Source organism: Marmota monax, unplaced genomic scaffold, assembly GCF_021218885.2.
Source record: "Marmota monax isolate L192 unplaced genomic scaffold, Marmota_monax_Labrador192_F-V1.1 WCK01_AAM20220418_F8-fsc00215, whole genome shotgun sequence".
Taxonomy (NCBI): Eukaryota; Metazoa; Chordata; class Mammalia; order Rodentia; family Sciuridae; genus Marmota; species Marmota monax.
Window position 1 is genome coordinate 2,246,569 of NW_026695214.1, and position 14,570 is coordinate 2,261,138.

At 55.1% G+C, this 14,570-nt stretch overlaps 1 protein-coding gene across 1 annotated transcript; it reads left to right on the top strand.

The window, feature by feature from the left end:
• Window positions 1-77: 77 nt before the first annotated feature.
• Tmem86b (transmembrane protein 86B) lies at window positions 78-2,861 on the top strand. Its single transcript, XM_058574770.1, is given in 4 exon segments — window positions 78-1,006; window positions 1,251-1,497; window positions 2,185-2,463; window positions 2,466-2,861. Coding segments are annotated over 4 exon segments (882 nt in total). The 5' UTR covers window positions 78-748; the 3' UTR covers window positions 2,564-2,861.
• Window positions 2,862-14,570: the final 11,709 nt, after the last annotated feature.

The following is a 14,570-nucleotide window of genomic DNA, read 5'->3' on the forward strand; positions in this document are numbered from 1 at the left end:
ACCCTTGTGGGACATGGTCCTGGGTGGGGCAGTGACCCATGCCCAGCTGAGGCAGAGATTTCCAGGAGGAAATCTGCCCTGTCCCCAATCTACACGGATCCACACCCTCACAGCACATCTGCATTTGACATCCCGAAGTGTCCCTGGCCTGCATGTGCAGGCTCGGGTGGGGCACTGCTGAGTCTGCCTCCCAGCCAGATCCACCATCCCTGCTCTGCTGGGGACTTGGGGCAGCTGGGAGCCCTGGGCTCTGGAGGCCTCAGGTTCTTGCTGGTGGAAGGAGGGAAGTTGGAATCCTGCGCTCATCCCTGGTGAGAAGCAGTGAGCCACATTACGGATGAGTGGGTTTCCAACGAGGCACATGACACCCCCCAACACCGCAATTCCCTGAGCCCCGCGGTCCCTGTGGCAGTCCCCATCTTCCAGATGGGAAGGCTGAAGAGTGAGCGCTGCATGCAGGGGGTAAGTATCCTGACAAACTGCTGCAGTGACCCCTGCACTGGGACAAGGACAGCATCCTCACTGCACCCTCATTCAGCCAGTGCTTGGCAGGGAATGGGGCAGGAAGGCCCCTTCCCACCACCTTCCCACCCTTCCCACCCTCCCCGGCTGGCCCACTCCATTGGAATCCTGAGCTGCCCCTTCTGATTGGCTGGGCACAGGACAATGGGAAGGGCACTTGTGGGCCTCACCCCCCAGGCAGAAGAAACCAGGCCAGGTTCGTGTGTGCTGGGCAGGGGCTGTGGGGATGGAGGGTCCCTTGGGTCCAGATGGGCACCTTATTAGAGGGCATCAAGCAAGGGCAACTCCTGAGGGGGGGGGCAGTTTCTCTCTGGGTGCTGTTATCAGTCCCAGCATCCACAGGACGCTCTTTGGGTTAATGTGTGACCATGACCTCTTTCCTCCTCATCCTGACTCACCAGCTTCCAGGTACAGGCCACTCTGGCATCGTACCAGCATGGAGAGTGGGAAGGAAGTGCTGCTCCTGAAGACGCTCCTAGTCCAAGTGAGGGCCTGCAGAGGCACGGGCCTGGGGCAGGGCCTGGGGCAGGGCCTGGGGTCCTCTGCCTGCCCAGGAGACAGAAAATCCTGGTCCCCGAATAGGTCCTGCTGGGACAGCTCTGGCCTGGGGTGGGGGTGAAGTGGGGAAGCTGGGAGATGTGAGTCTCAGCCTGGTCAGGCCTGGCCCCTCTGAGGGCTAGAGCTGGACTGAGTGCTGAATGAGAGTTCGGTGCTTGTCCTCTCTGCAGCACCAACAGGCCCGCAGATGGCTGAGCCCCTTCATCGTCACCTGTTCCATCTACTTCCTCCTCTGGATTCCTGAGAGCCAGTCGACCTGGGTCAGCGCCCTGGTCAGGAGCCTGCCTGTGCTCTCCCTGGTGGCGTACCCGTGGGCCCTGGCCTCTGGCGGGAGCTACGCCTGGCTTCTCCAGGGAGGCCTTGTGTGCTCGGCTGTGGGGAACGCCTGCCTCATGTGGCCCGAGGCCTTCCTGCATGGTGAGCGGGGACCTGGTGACGCTGTATCTGGGGCCCTTGGGGGGGACGCCACCTTGCAGTGCAGCAAGGCTGCGAGGACCCTGCACACAGGGTCAGACGGGAACAGGAGGGTGCAGCTCTGGAGGGGTGGGGTCAGACAGTGCGCACTTAGAAGGCGGAAGTGGCGTGGAGGAAAAAGGTGGTTGAAGAAGGTTTTACTGAGGGAGTGACCAGTAGGCATTCTCGAAGGAGGTGCCCCAGGCATGTGTTGGGGAACATGTTCTGAGCAAGGAACTAGCTGGTGCAAAGGCCCTGGGGCAGTGGCACACCAGGCCCTTTGTCCACGTGGGCCAGGGTGATGAGCAGAGCAGTGATGGGCAGAGGGTGTCGGTATTCCAGAGCAGAATGGGGAGGTGGTGGACAGTGAGACAGCAAGGATGCAGCCCAGGCTACATTCAAGAGTGAAGGTGGCTCCTGCTGCTTTGAGAACTGACAGAGTAGCCAAGGCAGGGAGAAGTTGGGGAGCCACCGAGGAGGTGGCCCTGTCATCCCAGCAGGCAGCCACGGCATGGCCAGGGTGGGAGCTGGTCCTGGGACCATCCTCTCAGACCTGGGTGGGGCCAAGGGAGAACAGAAGGACTTGGGTGGTTCTGAGAACAGCAGAGGAGGAGGGTGAGCAGCTCTCTGGGCACCCACCTCCCTCCTCAGGTGTGACCGCCTTTGCTGCTGCCCACTTCCTGTATTTCTGTGCCTTCGGGCTCTCCCCGCTGCAGCCGGCCCTGCTGCTGCTCACCATCCTGGCCTCTGTGGTGTACTACGGCCTGCTTCTGCTGCACCTTGAGCCGGACATGTTCCTGCCAGTGGCAGGCTACATGCTGGTGGTGTCCGCCATGCTATGGCGTGGCCTGGCCCAGGGTGGGAGTGCAGGCTGGGGCGTTCTGCTCCTCGCGCTTTCTGATGCCATGCTGGCCTGGGATGTCTTTGTCCACCCCTGCCCTACGCCCGCCTGGTGACCATGTCCACCTACTACTTAGCCCAGCTGCTCATCACCCTGTCAGTCAAGAGCCTAGAGCTCAAGAACGACTGACCAGGAGCCAGATGCCCAGTCCCCTCCCTCCCCTCCCCCAGAGACGGACCCAGCCTGAGAAACACCCTCACGGCCAAGCCTCGGGTGCAGCTGCAGTGCTGTCTGTCTCGAGACGCCTGTGTGCTCTTGGCATTCCAAGCCTGCCGCTGGGTTCAAGCTTCCTTCCCTGGGTTCTGGCTCTGGACTCTGGGCCTCTCGGCCAGACCCGTATTCTGCCTTCCCCTGTCTCCCCACCATCTGCCCCTTCCCACGGCTCCCATCTGTCTTCTCGTTGCCAAGTAAAGTGGGAATTGAAACAGAGCAGCCCTGTTATTTTGGGAACACGTCGGGGAGGGATGATCACAGTCCATAAGAGCCCAAGAGGCAGCCTGGTGCCCATGGACCCCCTGGAGCCCTTAGGTGGGGGTGTCCATCCTCCCCTTGTTATAGGGGAGCTATAGCATGGAAGCCAGGAAGGACATATCTTAGAGGACACAACCCACTATAATCACGGTATCAGGAGTTGAGGTGAGGAGGGCACAGGTGACCGGGAGATGGGATAGAGCAGGAAGGAGTGACCACAGCAGTGTGACCTCTGCGACTGAGGCCATGACCGGGTGGGCGCTCCCTCCCGACGTGACGTCTGCACCCACAGTGTGCACGTGAGACCATGCGTTGCGTCCTTGTGTGGTTTAAGGAGCTCCTACAGCAGAGGAGGAGGGTGAACAGCTCTCAGTGGGAAGTGAGGGCTGGGTGGGGGAAGCGGGCCCTAGCAGTGAGGGTGGGGACCAGATCTGCAGTGGAGGAGGTGGCAGCAGAGGGATTCCCTCGAGCAAAGGGAAGACAGGAGGTGAAACTCTTCCTCCTTGGTTCCTGCCCTCCCTCCCTCTCTTTAGAAGAGCCCCAGAGGGAAGTACACAGGGCTCCTGACTTGCAGACATGGAGGGTGGGAAGCCCTGCTGTGTGAAGAACCCAAGAACCGCAGCTTGCTTGGGAGGGGAAAGGCGGCTAGGGAGCCTGTGTTGGAGGAAAAAGAGCTGAAGCCTCGGATTCCTGGGACTGAGGGAGGGGGCTGGCCCTGGACCCCTGGGTCTGAGGGAGGAGGCTGGGCCTGGACCCCTGGGTCTGAGGGAGGAGGCTGGGCCTGGACCCTGGGTCTGAGGGAGGAGGCTGGGCCTGGACCCTGGGTCTGGAGGGAGAGGTTTTACTGGCTCCCTCTCCCTCTCTCTCTCCCTGAGCTGTGTGGCCCAGTGCAGGCGTGGTCAACAGGAGCACATGTACCACACATTGTGGCTTGGGACTGGCTTGGGATGAGGGCTAGGCCTGGGATTCCTACCGCCTTTGTTTGGGCAGGGAAGAGAGGCTGCAGGGATGTCTTAAGTGTGCTCAGACTGAGGGAGGCCCACATCACTGCCCAGAAACCTGTGTTCCTGTGTGAGTGAGTGCATGTGGACACGTGTGCACAGAGTGTCCTGGACTGTTCCTCAGCCACCAGGGCTGTGTGTGATTGTGACATCTGCAGCAGGCAGAATGGGCTCCAAGTTAGCTGTGTCCTGATCCCCAAAGTCTGTGAATGTGTCCCCTTCTGTGGGGAATGTTGTCGAAGGTCACCAATGGAGTAGAGGTTACTGGTCAGCTGGCCTGAAGACAAATTGTCCTGCTTGTCTGGGTGGCCCCTGTCATCTCAGGAGTCCTTTGGAAAGGAGAGGGAGGCAGGTTGGAAGAAGCCTGGCTGCTGGCTTTGAAGGTTAGAGGGGAGCCACATTCTGCCCTGCAGCTCAGGGGGAGCAGCCTTGCTCCGTCTCCACCTCAAGTCAGTGAGACCCATTTCAGACATCTGCGCTTCAGTCCTGTAAGACAGTAAATTGATGTACTCTTTTTTTTTTTTTGAGTTGTAGATGGACACGGGCCTTTGTTTATTTCTATGTGGTGCTAGGAATGGAACCCAGTGCCTCACACATGCTAAGCAAGTGCTCTGCCACGGAGCCCAGCCTCAGTCCTGATGTAGTCTTAAATGACTAAATTTGTACAGATTTTTTTACAGCAGCAAATATAAAACTAATATCTCAGCCCGCCTTCTTGGAGGTCATGAAGCATGTCCTTAGCCAAAATCTGAGGCCTGGGCTTATGCAGCATGGCCTCCCCTCCCACTTACTGCCCAGAAGAGCAGCAGCGCCTCCACAGCCTCGTTTGCCGAAGTGGGAGTCCGAACAGTTCCCCAGCTCTCTGGGCAAAGTCTCAGGGCTGTGTCTCCAGCACAGCCCACCCAGGGGGCTTGCAGGCCTCTTTGCTGTTGTCACCTTGCCCCCTCCTCTGCAGCAGTACCAGAGGCTTGGCAAGTCTGAACACATCTGCCCCTTGAGCTGACCCCTAGGGCTGTGCTGTGACTAGAGGTAGGCCTCCTGGGGCGCATGGAGGGTCAGCCCTGGTGCTCCCTGCGGGTAGCCTGCTCTTCCTGGCTAGACACCGGGTCTTGAGCTGTTCTTACACCTGGCTCATTGGAGATCACAGAGAGGCATGCAGGGCTGGGTCAGTGTCTGCAGCCCCGGGCAGTTGCTGTCTGTGGCTCTGGGCCCTAGCAGTTGTTGCCCGAGTAGCTTCCTCTCTGCAGCTGTCTGGCTGGTTCTCTAAAACTCCTGTCAGCTGGACGGTGGCTTTCCAGATCTGCAGCCTTCATCCTGGGCGTGGACCCCTTTTTGTTTTGTGTTGCTGTGTTCTGTTGGAGACTTCTTTTACAAACCCTCTACCAAACCTTCCACTGGATTTCATTCTATCTTTTCATATTCTGAATTTCCCAGAGTCTCTTCCTGGTCTCTGGTGGTTCCACAGCAGCTCGTTTCCTTTCTGTAGAAGTACCTCTCTGAGCATATCACAGTTTTTTCTCTGAAGTTCTCTACTGGACTTGGATCATTTCTGTTTGCTCAGGAGTTCTGTGTTCTGTTTTCTGTTTCTTTCTGCTTCACACTTCTCTGTGGTCTCCTGTCTTTCCTTCTCTGGAGCTTCTCCTGGGCTTACTGCTGTCTGGATTTTTGCTAAGCAGTGCCTCATTCCCTCCTGCAGTACTCAGGTTTTCTTCCATCCGTCATCTGTCCATACACTATCAGTTATCTATCACCTATCTAGGTACCTGTGTAATCTTGAATGAGCTTTAAAAAAAATGGGCAGGGGCTGGGGTTGTGGCTCAGTGGTAGAGCGCTTGACTAGCATGTGTGAGGCATTGGGTTCAATTCTCAGCACCACATACAAATAAAAAAAAAATAAAGGTCCATCTACAACTAAAAAAATTTTTTAAAAAATGGGCAGTGCTAGGGATTGAACCCATGCTTCAAGCATGCCAGGAGTGAGTCACATCCCCGCTTTACCCCCATTTACCCCCATTTACCCCCGAACCACATCCCCGGCTATTCTTTTTTTTTTTTTTTTAAACAGAGAGAGAGAGAGAATTTCAATATCTATTTTTCAGTTTTCGGCGGACACAACATCTTCGTTTGTATGTGGTGCTGAGGATCGAACCCGGGACGCACGCGTGCCAGGAGAGCGCGCTACCGCTTGAGCCACACCCCCAGCCCCTCCCCGGCTATTCTTGTCTGATCTTATGTATCACCTCTGTGCCATCTACCTACCTGCCTATTGTCTTTATATCCATCTGCTGCCAATCAACCATGTGTCATTTGTCCAACTGATGTCTATCTGTATCTGTTTAATCTATCACCGATTTCTTCACTCAACTTTTTTTTCTGGTACCAGGGATTGAACTCGAGAGCACTCAATCACTGAGCCACATCCCTAGCTCTATTTTATGTTTTATTTAGACACAGGGTCTCACTGAGTTGCTTAGGGTCTCGCTTTTGCTGAGACTGACTTTGAACTCATGATCCTCCTGTCTCAGCCTCCTGAGCCGCTGGGTGTCGCCAGCTGGCTTGGCTGACAAGATGAACTGGGTTCAAAGGAGCTGGCTGCAACCACAAACTAAGAAAATGGCAAAGAAACTATGCAACAAACAAACCTAAGTTTCAAGGGTGGGTCTTCTCTGGGACCCCGAGGGTCAGCTCCACACTGGGCAGCTGGAAGAAGCAAGAAAAGCGCGCACCTGGAACCCCCTATTTATTGGAGAAAAGACATTTGATAAAGTATTCTACCCACAAGAGGCAAGGGGTTTCGAAAGTTGGAGTCTTGCTTGGTGATGGCTTGTGGCCAGCAGACTGACACCTTGGCAAGTCACAGGTGATGTGTGGGATCACAGGCAGAGTGAAAAGAAAGGCACACTTGGGTCGCACAGCCCAATCAGCGCACCACGCCAGACCCCTCCCCTCATATGCTCAAATGCGCATAGCTCACACAGAGCCCATGGATGGCTCGTGACATCTCTCCCTTTCTTAATTTATGAACACAATTGAGGGGTTATAACTTCCAGTCCTGGATTCTTGGTCATGATGTCATGATCTACTCTTATGACATAAAAAGAATTAGTAGAAAACATATCATCTCAATAACATACCTTGTAGGATGTTTCAACGTTTGTGGGATTAAAGCCATTTAATTCCTGAAGTATTTGACCAGCTAGAGAGATAGGATCCAAAAGATCAATTTCACCTTTTTGAACACCCTGGATATGGTGATGTAACTCAAAAGATCCAGGTTATTATTATGGCTCTGCCAAATATTCATTAGAAGATTTTAGTCTTTTCCCAATCTTACTGGGAAGCCTTGTAGTTGGCCATTGTAACAGACACATTTCTAATCAATTTATTTCTCCTGCACCCTTACATGCACTGTGGAGGGCACAGTGCTTCATTCCTTCTGGTTGCCGAGCAGACCCAGCTGCTGATCCCTCCTCCCCTTGCCAGGCATTCAGTTGCTCGGGGCTTTTATGAAGGAGAATGTGCTGTGGACATTCTCCTGCTGGTCTTTGTGGGCTTATGTTTTTATTTTCCTGTAAATACATAGAGGTGTAAATCCCGGCTCATAGATTAGATACATGAGTAACTTGATAAAAAACGGTCAATTCTCCAAGTGACTCCAGTGCACGGTCCCACCAGCAGGAGCTGAGCTGGGGTCATAGGCATGTAGCCCGTGCCCACCTCATGATCCATGTGTAGAGTTTCCTCTACATGGAAATCCTGGCGTGCACCCAAAGAGTCAAGGGCAGGTCCTTCCTTTCTTTCTTTCTAATATTTATTTGTTTAGTTGTAGATGGACACAATTTATTTTATTTATTTATTTTTATGTGATGCTGATTTTCCCTTATGTTTGTTCCCATGTCCTTTGAGATCTCAATCTGAAAACTGCTCACTCTTCCTCCTGAGTGTCCTGTTCACTCCACACCCCGGCTTGACCACTCCCTCCTTGGCCACCCTCCCTGGGTCTCACCTCACCTGCTGCTGGTGCAGCTGGTTCTGTGCCACCCTTCTCCCACCTTCCTGGTCTCCACTGGCTTTTTGCATCCTGGCTTAAATCAGGACTGTACTGAAAGTGCTGAACAACCAGTCTGGCACGGGACCTTAGTCTGTCCAGGCTGCTGTTAGACGGGTAGCTTATAAACGAAAGAAATGTGTTGCTCACAGTTCTAGAGGATGGGAAGTCCAGGATTGAGGTGCCAGGAAGTCTGGTGTCCATGAGGTCCATCCCCCATAGATGGCGTGTTATCTGTGTCCCCCGTGGTGGGGGTGAATGGGCGTGCTCCCTCAGGCCTCTTGTACAAGGGCACCAGTCCATTTAGGAGGCTACAGGACCTAATCACCTCCCCAGAGCCCCATCTATCAAGACCATTATCTGGGGCTTTGCTCCCAGCCTCTGAATTTGGGGGGAATACAGGCCTGCAGAGCACAGCAGGTAGGCCCTGGCCTTTCAGGGTGGATGCTGGCTGTGGGGCCAGGCCAGAGAGCAGAGGACTTTGTGCTGGAGGGGGCACTCTTCAGGGGTGGATCCTGGGCCCTGGCTCAGGGCTCTGGGTGTGGTGTACTTTGAACAACAAGAAGGTCTTAACCACCGCGGCCCTCCCATGTCCCTCCTTGGCACCCCTCCAGAGCTGGTAGAGGTAGAAAAGACTTCAGAAGCACAGGACCTTTGCCATTCTGTGTACCACAGCACACAGGGACGCCTCTTGGCCAAGGGCTTTGCCTAGGAGTACCAGGTGAGGGGTGCGAGGACGAGAATGCCTGGGGACCTGCCACACATTCCCCATCCCACGCACCCTCCCCGCTCCCCACCTCTGTGTTTAATTAATTCTGTCAGTCCCTGCTCTTACCCAACCTCCCTCTGGGTAAGGGGCGGGGGCTGGGGATCATGGGGGAATCTCACCATCACCCCACATGCCTGTCAGGCAGCAGCTGATCCTGGAGACCGGGAGCCATGGCCCCGCTTCTCTTGTGGGGTTCCCATCAGTGGAGCCCCCTCTCCTCTCCTCTCTGCTTCCCCCACATGCCTGTGTGTTCCTGCGTCACAGCACCCTGGCCAAGGCCTGAGGAGGAGAGGACCAAAGGCATCCCCAGGACTGTGGGCACAGCCGATGGCCTGTTGGGATGTGGCCGGCCCCACTTAGGGAAATCTAAATGAGAATAGGCCACCCCTCCCTGACTCCTGTCGCCACACCCATCCCACTCCCTGTGTGCTCTGCTCACTAGTTAGAGTAGCCCGGTGGGTCTGGCCTGGCTTTCCCATCAGGAGCCATGTGGCCATCCCGAAACTTCCGTCTCTCATCAGTACCAAAGACAGCACTGGGCTCCTCTCAGGTGTGGCTGAGGGGGGCAGCCTTCATGCTGTGGCTTCTTGTTCACTGTGGTCCCAGACGTCCAAGCTCCAACTGGATGCCCAGTGTGCACCGCGTCCCGTGCCTTGAGCGCGTGGAGAAACCTCGAGATTCTGCTTCGGAGGCAGCAGCCTCAGCGCAGGTGCGGGTCTTCTGCATCCAGGCTCACATTCGCACCATACATCCCCAGGACGCAGAGAAAACCCACCCTCCCGGCACACTGTGTCCAGCTGCCACCAGGGGGCTCTGTCCCCACGGCCGCCTCCTCTCTTCAGTCCTGGGAGCCCAGAGCACCTGACTTCTTCAGTGTCCGGAGGCAGACCCCACTACTTCCTGGGTCTTTCCAACCTGGTTCCCCCAGATAGGAAAGGGAAACCATGGCTGAGGTGAGGGGTGGGCAGCCTGGAAGGAGCGGCTCATGGCACAGTGCCAGGGGACGGGGAGGTGGGGGTAGGACAGGTGCATCTCCATGGTGGACACTGAGGTCTCGGGCACTCTGACATCAGACTGATAGCATTTCCTGAGCCTTCATTGGCTCCTAGGTGGGGAGCTGGCCCTGCCCCAGGACAAGTAGGCTTGTCTCTGCCTTTAAGAAGCTTCGTACTGGGGCTGGGTTCAATCCTTAGCACGCCCTAAAAATAAAATAAAGGTATTGTGTCCAACTACAACTAAGAAAAAAAAATTTTTAAATAATAGAATATTAAATTTTAAAAAAAGCTCGGCACGCACCTGTGATCCTGTGACTTGGGAACCCCCCTGGGAGGAGGCAAGTGTGAGTCCAGCCTGAGCAGCTTAACAAGACCCTGTCTTGAAAATAAAAAGGGTGTAGCTCCGTGGTAGAGACCCCTGGGTTCAATCCCCAGCACACTCTCACACACAAAGGTGCCCCCTGTGATAAAAGAAAGGAAAAATAGGCAACGCACAGGCAACATTAGATAAAGAGGATTGCTTAATTACACTCCAAGCATGGGAGGGAGCGGCCCGCTGTATCCGGGTCCACCAGGAGTGGAAGGGGAAGCAGGCACTGGCTGCTGGAGAAAGAACCTACCAGGCAGGGTAACAGCACATGCAGGGATCCTGGGGTCTGAAACAGCTGGAGTGCTGCGAAAAGGCGTGGGGCTTCTGTGCAGCCCGAGTGAAGTCAGGAGGAGGAGACGTGGCTGGCAGCAGACCCAGAAAGAGTTTCTCTGTCAAGGTAAGCAGTTCATACATTCAGTCAACAAACACTGAGAATCAGTGAGTTCCTGTAAGTGCCTCTTCCAATCAGGGGACCAGTGATGCCTCTCAGCTTGATAGGTTACCAAGGTCTCAGGGAGGAACTTGCGGGGAGTTGATTAGGAACAAACTCTTTGCTAATTTGCTAGAAGATCCCACACTGAGGTCACTAACTGCCATTGAAGGCACCAGCTGATTAGGCTGAATCACTAGGCAGTTGTCAACGTCCATGTTCCATCAGCTGTGGGATCATCATGGCATCAGAGGAAAATGTTATCAGTCATCCCAGGCTCGTGGTGGCACCAAGTCTCTTGGATTTCCCACTTGGGACAAATGAAGTCCCAGGGACTTCCATTTCTCCTTCCTGCCATCAGGGACACCGAAGTGTGGCCTGTGCCACTTTATGAGCCGTCTGTTTTCCCAGCACTCTCCCAAGCTCAGGCAGGAGCCACACAGGGCTGGGTGCATCTGCTGCCCACTGTGTGGTGGTCTTAGGCCAGGTCTCCACTGGTCACCTGATGCCCCAAGCACCACCAGATCAGGGTCCACCAAGACCTTCGTTCTAGTGATTCTAGGGTCCCTCCCTCTCAGGCCCCCATCATCCTGGAAACAGGTGCTAGGGAAAGCCAGGAAGAAGGCCAAGCAGGCTCGGGCAGTGTCAGCAAGTCCTTCCTGCACAGGGCTCTGGGTCTGGGGGCTGTGGGAACTGTGTGGGCTGTGCTGAGCTACACACATCTCCATCACAGGCCCAGAGCAGGCCCCAGCCCCCTGGAGTTGAGGCGGCTCACGGATGCTGCATTCCTGAGAGGACTCTGTTGGCCCAACAGGAAGATGGTGTAGGGGGAGGTGCAGGAACTCTCCCCCTGGAGGAGGCCATAGGCAAAGATCTGGGGCACACAGCTCAGGGCCTTGTCCCCAACATGGGAGGCCACACTCTCAGCTCTTTCCCCTGCCCCATGTCGCTTCCCTCACACCTTTTCTTCTACAAGCATGCCCTCTAAAACCCATGAGCTTCTGGTAGGCTTTTAACATTTTTCCTAGTATTTATTTTTGAGGTACTACAAATTGAACCCCCAGGGTGCTTTGCCACTAAGCCACATCCCCAGCCCTTTTTAAAAAATATTTATTTTTTAGGTGTAGATGGACACAACACAATGCCTTTATTTTTATGTGGTGCTGAGGATCGAACCCAGTGCCCCACATGTGCTAGGCAAACGCTCTACCACTGAGCCACCACCCCAGCCCCCAACCCTTTTTATTTTTTATTTTGAGACAGGGTCTCACTAAGTTGTCCAGGCTGACCTTGAATTTGTATCCTCCTGCCTCAGCCTCCTGAGTTGTGGGGTGACAGGCCCCCAGCCCAGCCTTTGTGAGCTGCTGACTCTAGGCCTCAGCCTCTGCTCCCAGGGACACCAGCTCGGCACCCTGGTGCCCCCTGTGGTGGCTTACACCTGGTCCCTGTCACCCCACAGGGAAACTGTGATCACATGAACCAAGTCACACTTTGCTGAAAGGGGCTGGAAGGAAGTCCAGCTGTGGGGAACTTTAGAGCTGGCTCCATGGGTGACTGTGGTCACCCAGGGACTTGTGGGAAAGGAGAAGAAAGACCTGGTGTCCCGTGAGGCTGTGCCTTCCTGTGGCAGTTCAGAGCCAGGGAGGGTAGGCAAGGCTCTAGGGTGGGCTTTGAAGAACACCAAGTACAAGCTGATGGGCTGGGTAGGCGTGGCACCCACAGAGGCCACTTTTGCTTTTAGACAAGGAACATGGGCATCTTACAAGTTGGGGACAATCCAGAAGGATGCGGAGGGGGTGGGAGAGGAAGAGAGAGAGCCAAAGATGAAAGGTGTAGGAGAGAAACGGGAAGAAACCCTGGCTGGTACGGTGGGGCCACTGCCCACCAAAAGGAAATACTGCCACTTATCCCTTGGTGACACAGAAGAGGCTCTGAGTGACTTCCTGTGAGCAGGGTGTGACACTGGAGTACCATTGGATGTCTCTTTCAACAGCACATGCTTGAGGATAAACTGTGCTTGTGGCTGGGTGTGGCGGCACACCCCTGTAATTCCAATGACTTGGGCTGAAGCAAGAGGATGGAAAGTTGGAGGTCAGAGACCCTACTTCAAAATAAGAAATGACAAGGGCTGGGGATGTGGCTCAGTGGTACAGCACCCTGGGTTCAGTCCTTGGTCCCAATGATAACAACAACAATTCCTATCACTGCAGTTAGGATATTCAGAAATACCCCTGGGGCACAGTGTGAAGGTCAGTGTTCCACACCTGGGAGGATGCAAGAGGGGGAGGGACAGAAGCCATGTCCAGCCCTGGAGGTGTCCGTTCCCTGGGCCCCCTTCCTCCTTTGCTCAAGAGCAGAGTCGGGCGGAGAGGCTCCGGGGGATTGCAATAGTGCTAGTTCCCTCTCCTCCCTTCCCTCTTGTGACCCTGCTTGTCCAAAGGGGTTGACATCATAGAAAATGAGAACGGCAAGTCTTTATTGAAGGACTCCTGTGTGCCAACGTGGTGGAGGCCAGCGCCATCCAAGATGCCCCCGGCGCTCATGCCCTCTTACACCCCCATGCAGTGAGTAGGGTGATGAGTCAGGGACAGGACGCTCCAGAATGGCAGGGGGCCTCCGGAGGGCCTTCGGCCTGGCCATCTCTCCTGGACCATCTACTCTGGGGGAGGCTGGCATCTGCGTGTGAGGACCCCCAGGAGGTGCCGTGGGGAGGTGTGCGTGGTGAGGAGCCATGGCTCTGGCCCACATCCAGGCTGCTGAGGCCTCACACCAAGAGCCGAGAGGCTCCCCGTCCCCAAGCCAACGGAGCCTGCTGATGAATGCAGCTCAGCCCACACCTTGACGGCAGCCTCAGGAGGAACCCAGAGCAGGAACTGCCCAGCCAGGATGCCACTGGACTCCCAGACCCAGGAGTGGACAGATAATGAATGCCAGCGAGTCTCGGAGTGACGTGTCACCCCGTGGAGACCACTAACACGCCCGTATACCTTAGCATAATTCACCATGTTTTCAGGCAGGTAAGACTTTTTCCCTTTTTTATTTTATTTTTTATAATGAATGCCACATAAGACACTTAATGACCTTCTAGAAGAAGTGAGTAAGCATTAACTGAGGTACTCTTTATCAACCAAGGAAGATGCTTCCCAAGTCGATGGGTGGGGCCAGATACGCACCTGCCTCTTCCATCAGGCTCCGTCAAGATGACCAGTGGGCAGCCCTTTTATCCAAACAGGGACACTGAGATAGCCACTCTCTGGAGCTGGCCAGAAGTGGGTAGCTGCTTTGTATCTGAGGAAACTAGTATTCAAAATTCAATTTATAAATGAGGAAACAGACAGGGAGATGGAATGAATCACTCCAGGTGGCACAGGTGACCGGCAAGAATGCAAACACAGGTGACGGCTCCAGTGCTCACCCTTGTCCCCTGCAACTGTGTGCAGTGCAGGCACCCGTGGGGCAGGCCAGCAGCAAGTCCAGGAGACACCCAAAGGCCGCTTCTGGGCATGGAACCCAAAGTGAGTGTGGCTGAGACGCTGGGAGCTTCAGGGAGCAGGCACGGTGCTAACTAGTGTACACTTCCACGCTCGTCTCACTCGCTCCTCACCGTGTGTTTACAAAGGGCTGTGCCCGTGGTTTTAGAGGCATCTGAGTTACCATGAGCTGGTCGTTTGCTTGAGGTCACAGGTGGACCGTGGAAAATGGATAATGCAAAAGCGAATCATGGTGTAGGCACAGATGCAGCCCAGGGTGACCCAGAGCATGTGGTTTCTGAACTGATCCCAAGGGAGAGATGGAATGAGATGTCCCCACAGAGTGGGAAGATGCCCCTGGGGGAGGAGGCATGTGCAAAGGCGGGAGGTGGGACCTCCTGGTTCCTCTGTCAGAGCGCCAGGCTTTGTGGGGCAGGAGACGCGAAAGGGCCTGGGGACACAAGCTCTTCCTGGGCTGGCCTCCACTTGCTGCCATTCCCTGGGAGGAGAGGGAGTCCGTCAGTCTCCTGGACTGTCCTGCTCTGACCACAGAATCTGCCCACTGCCTTCTTACAACAGCTG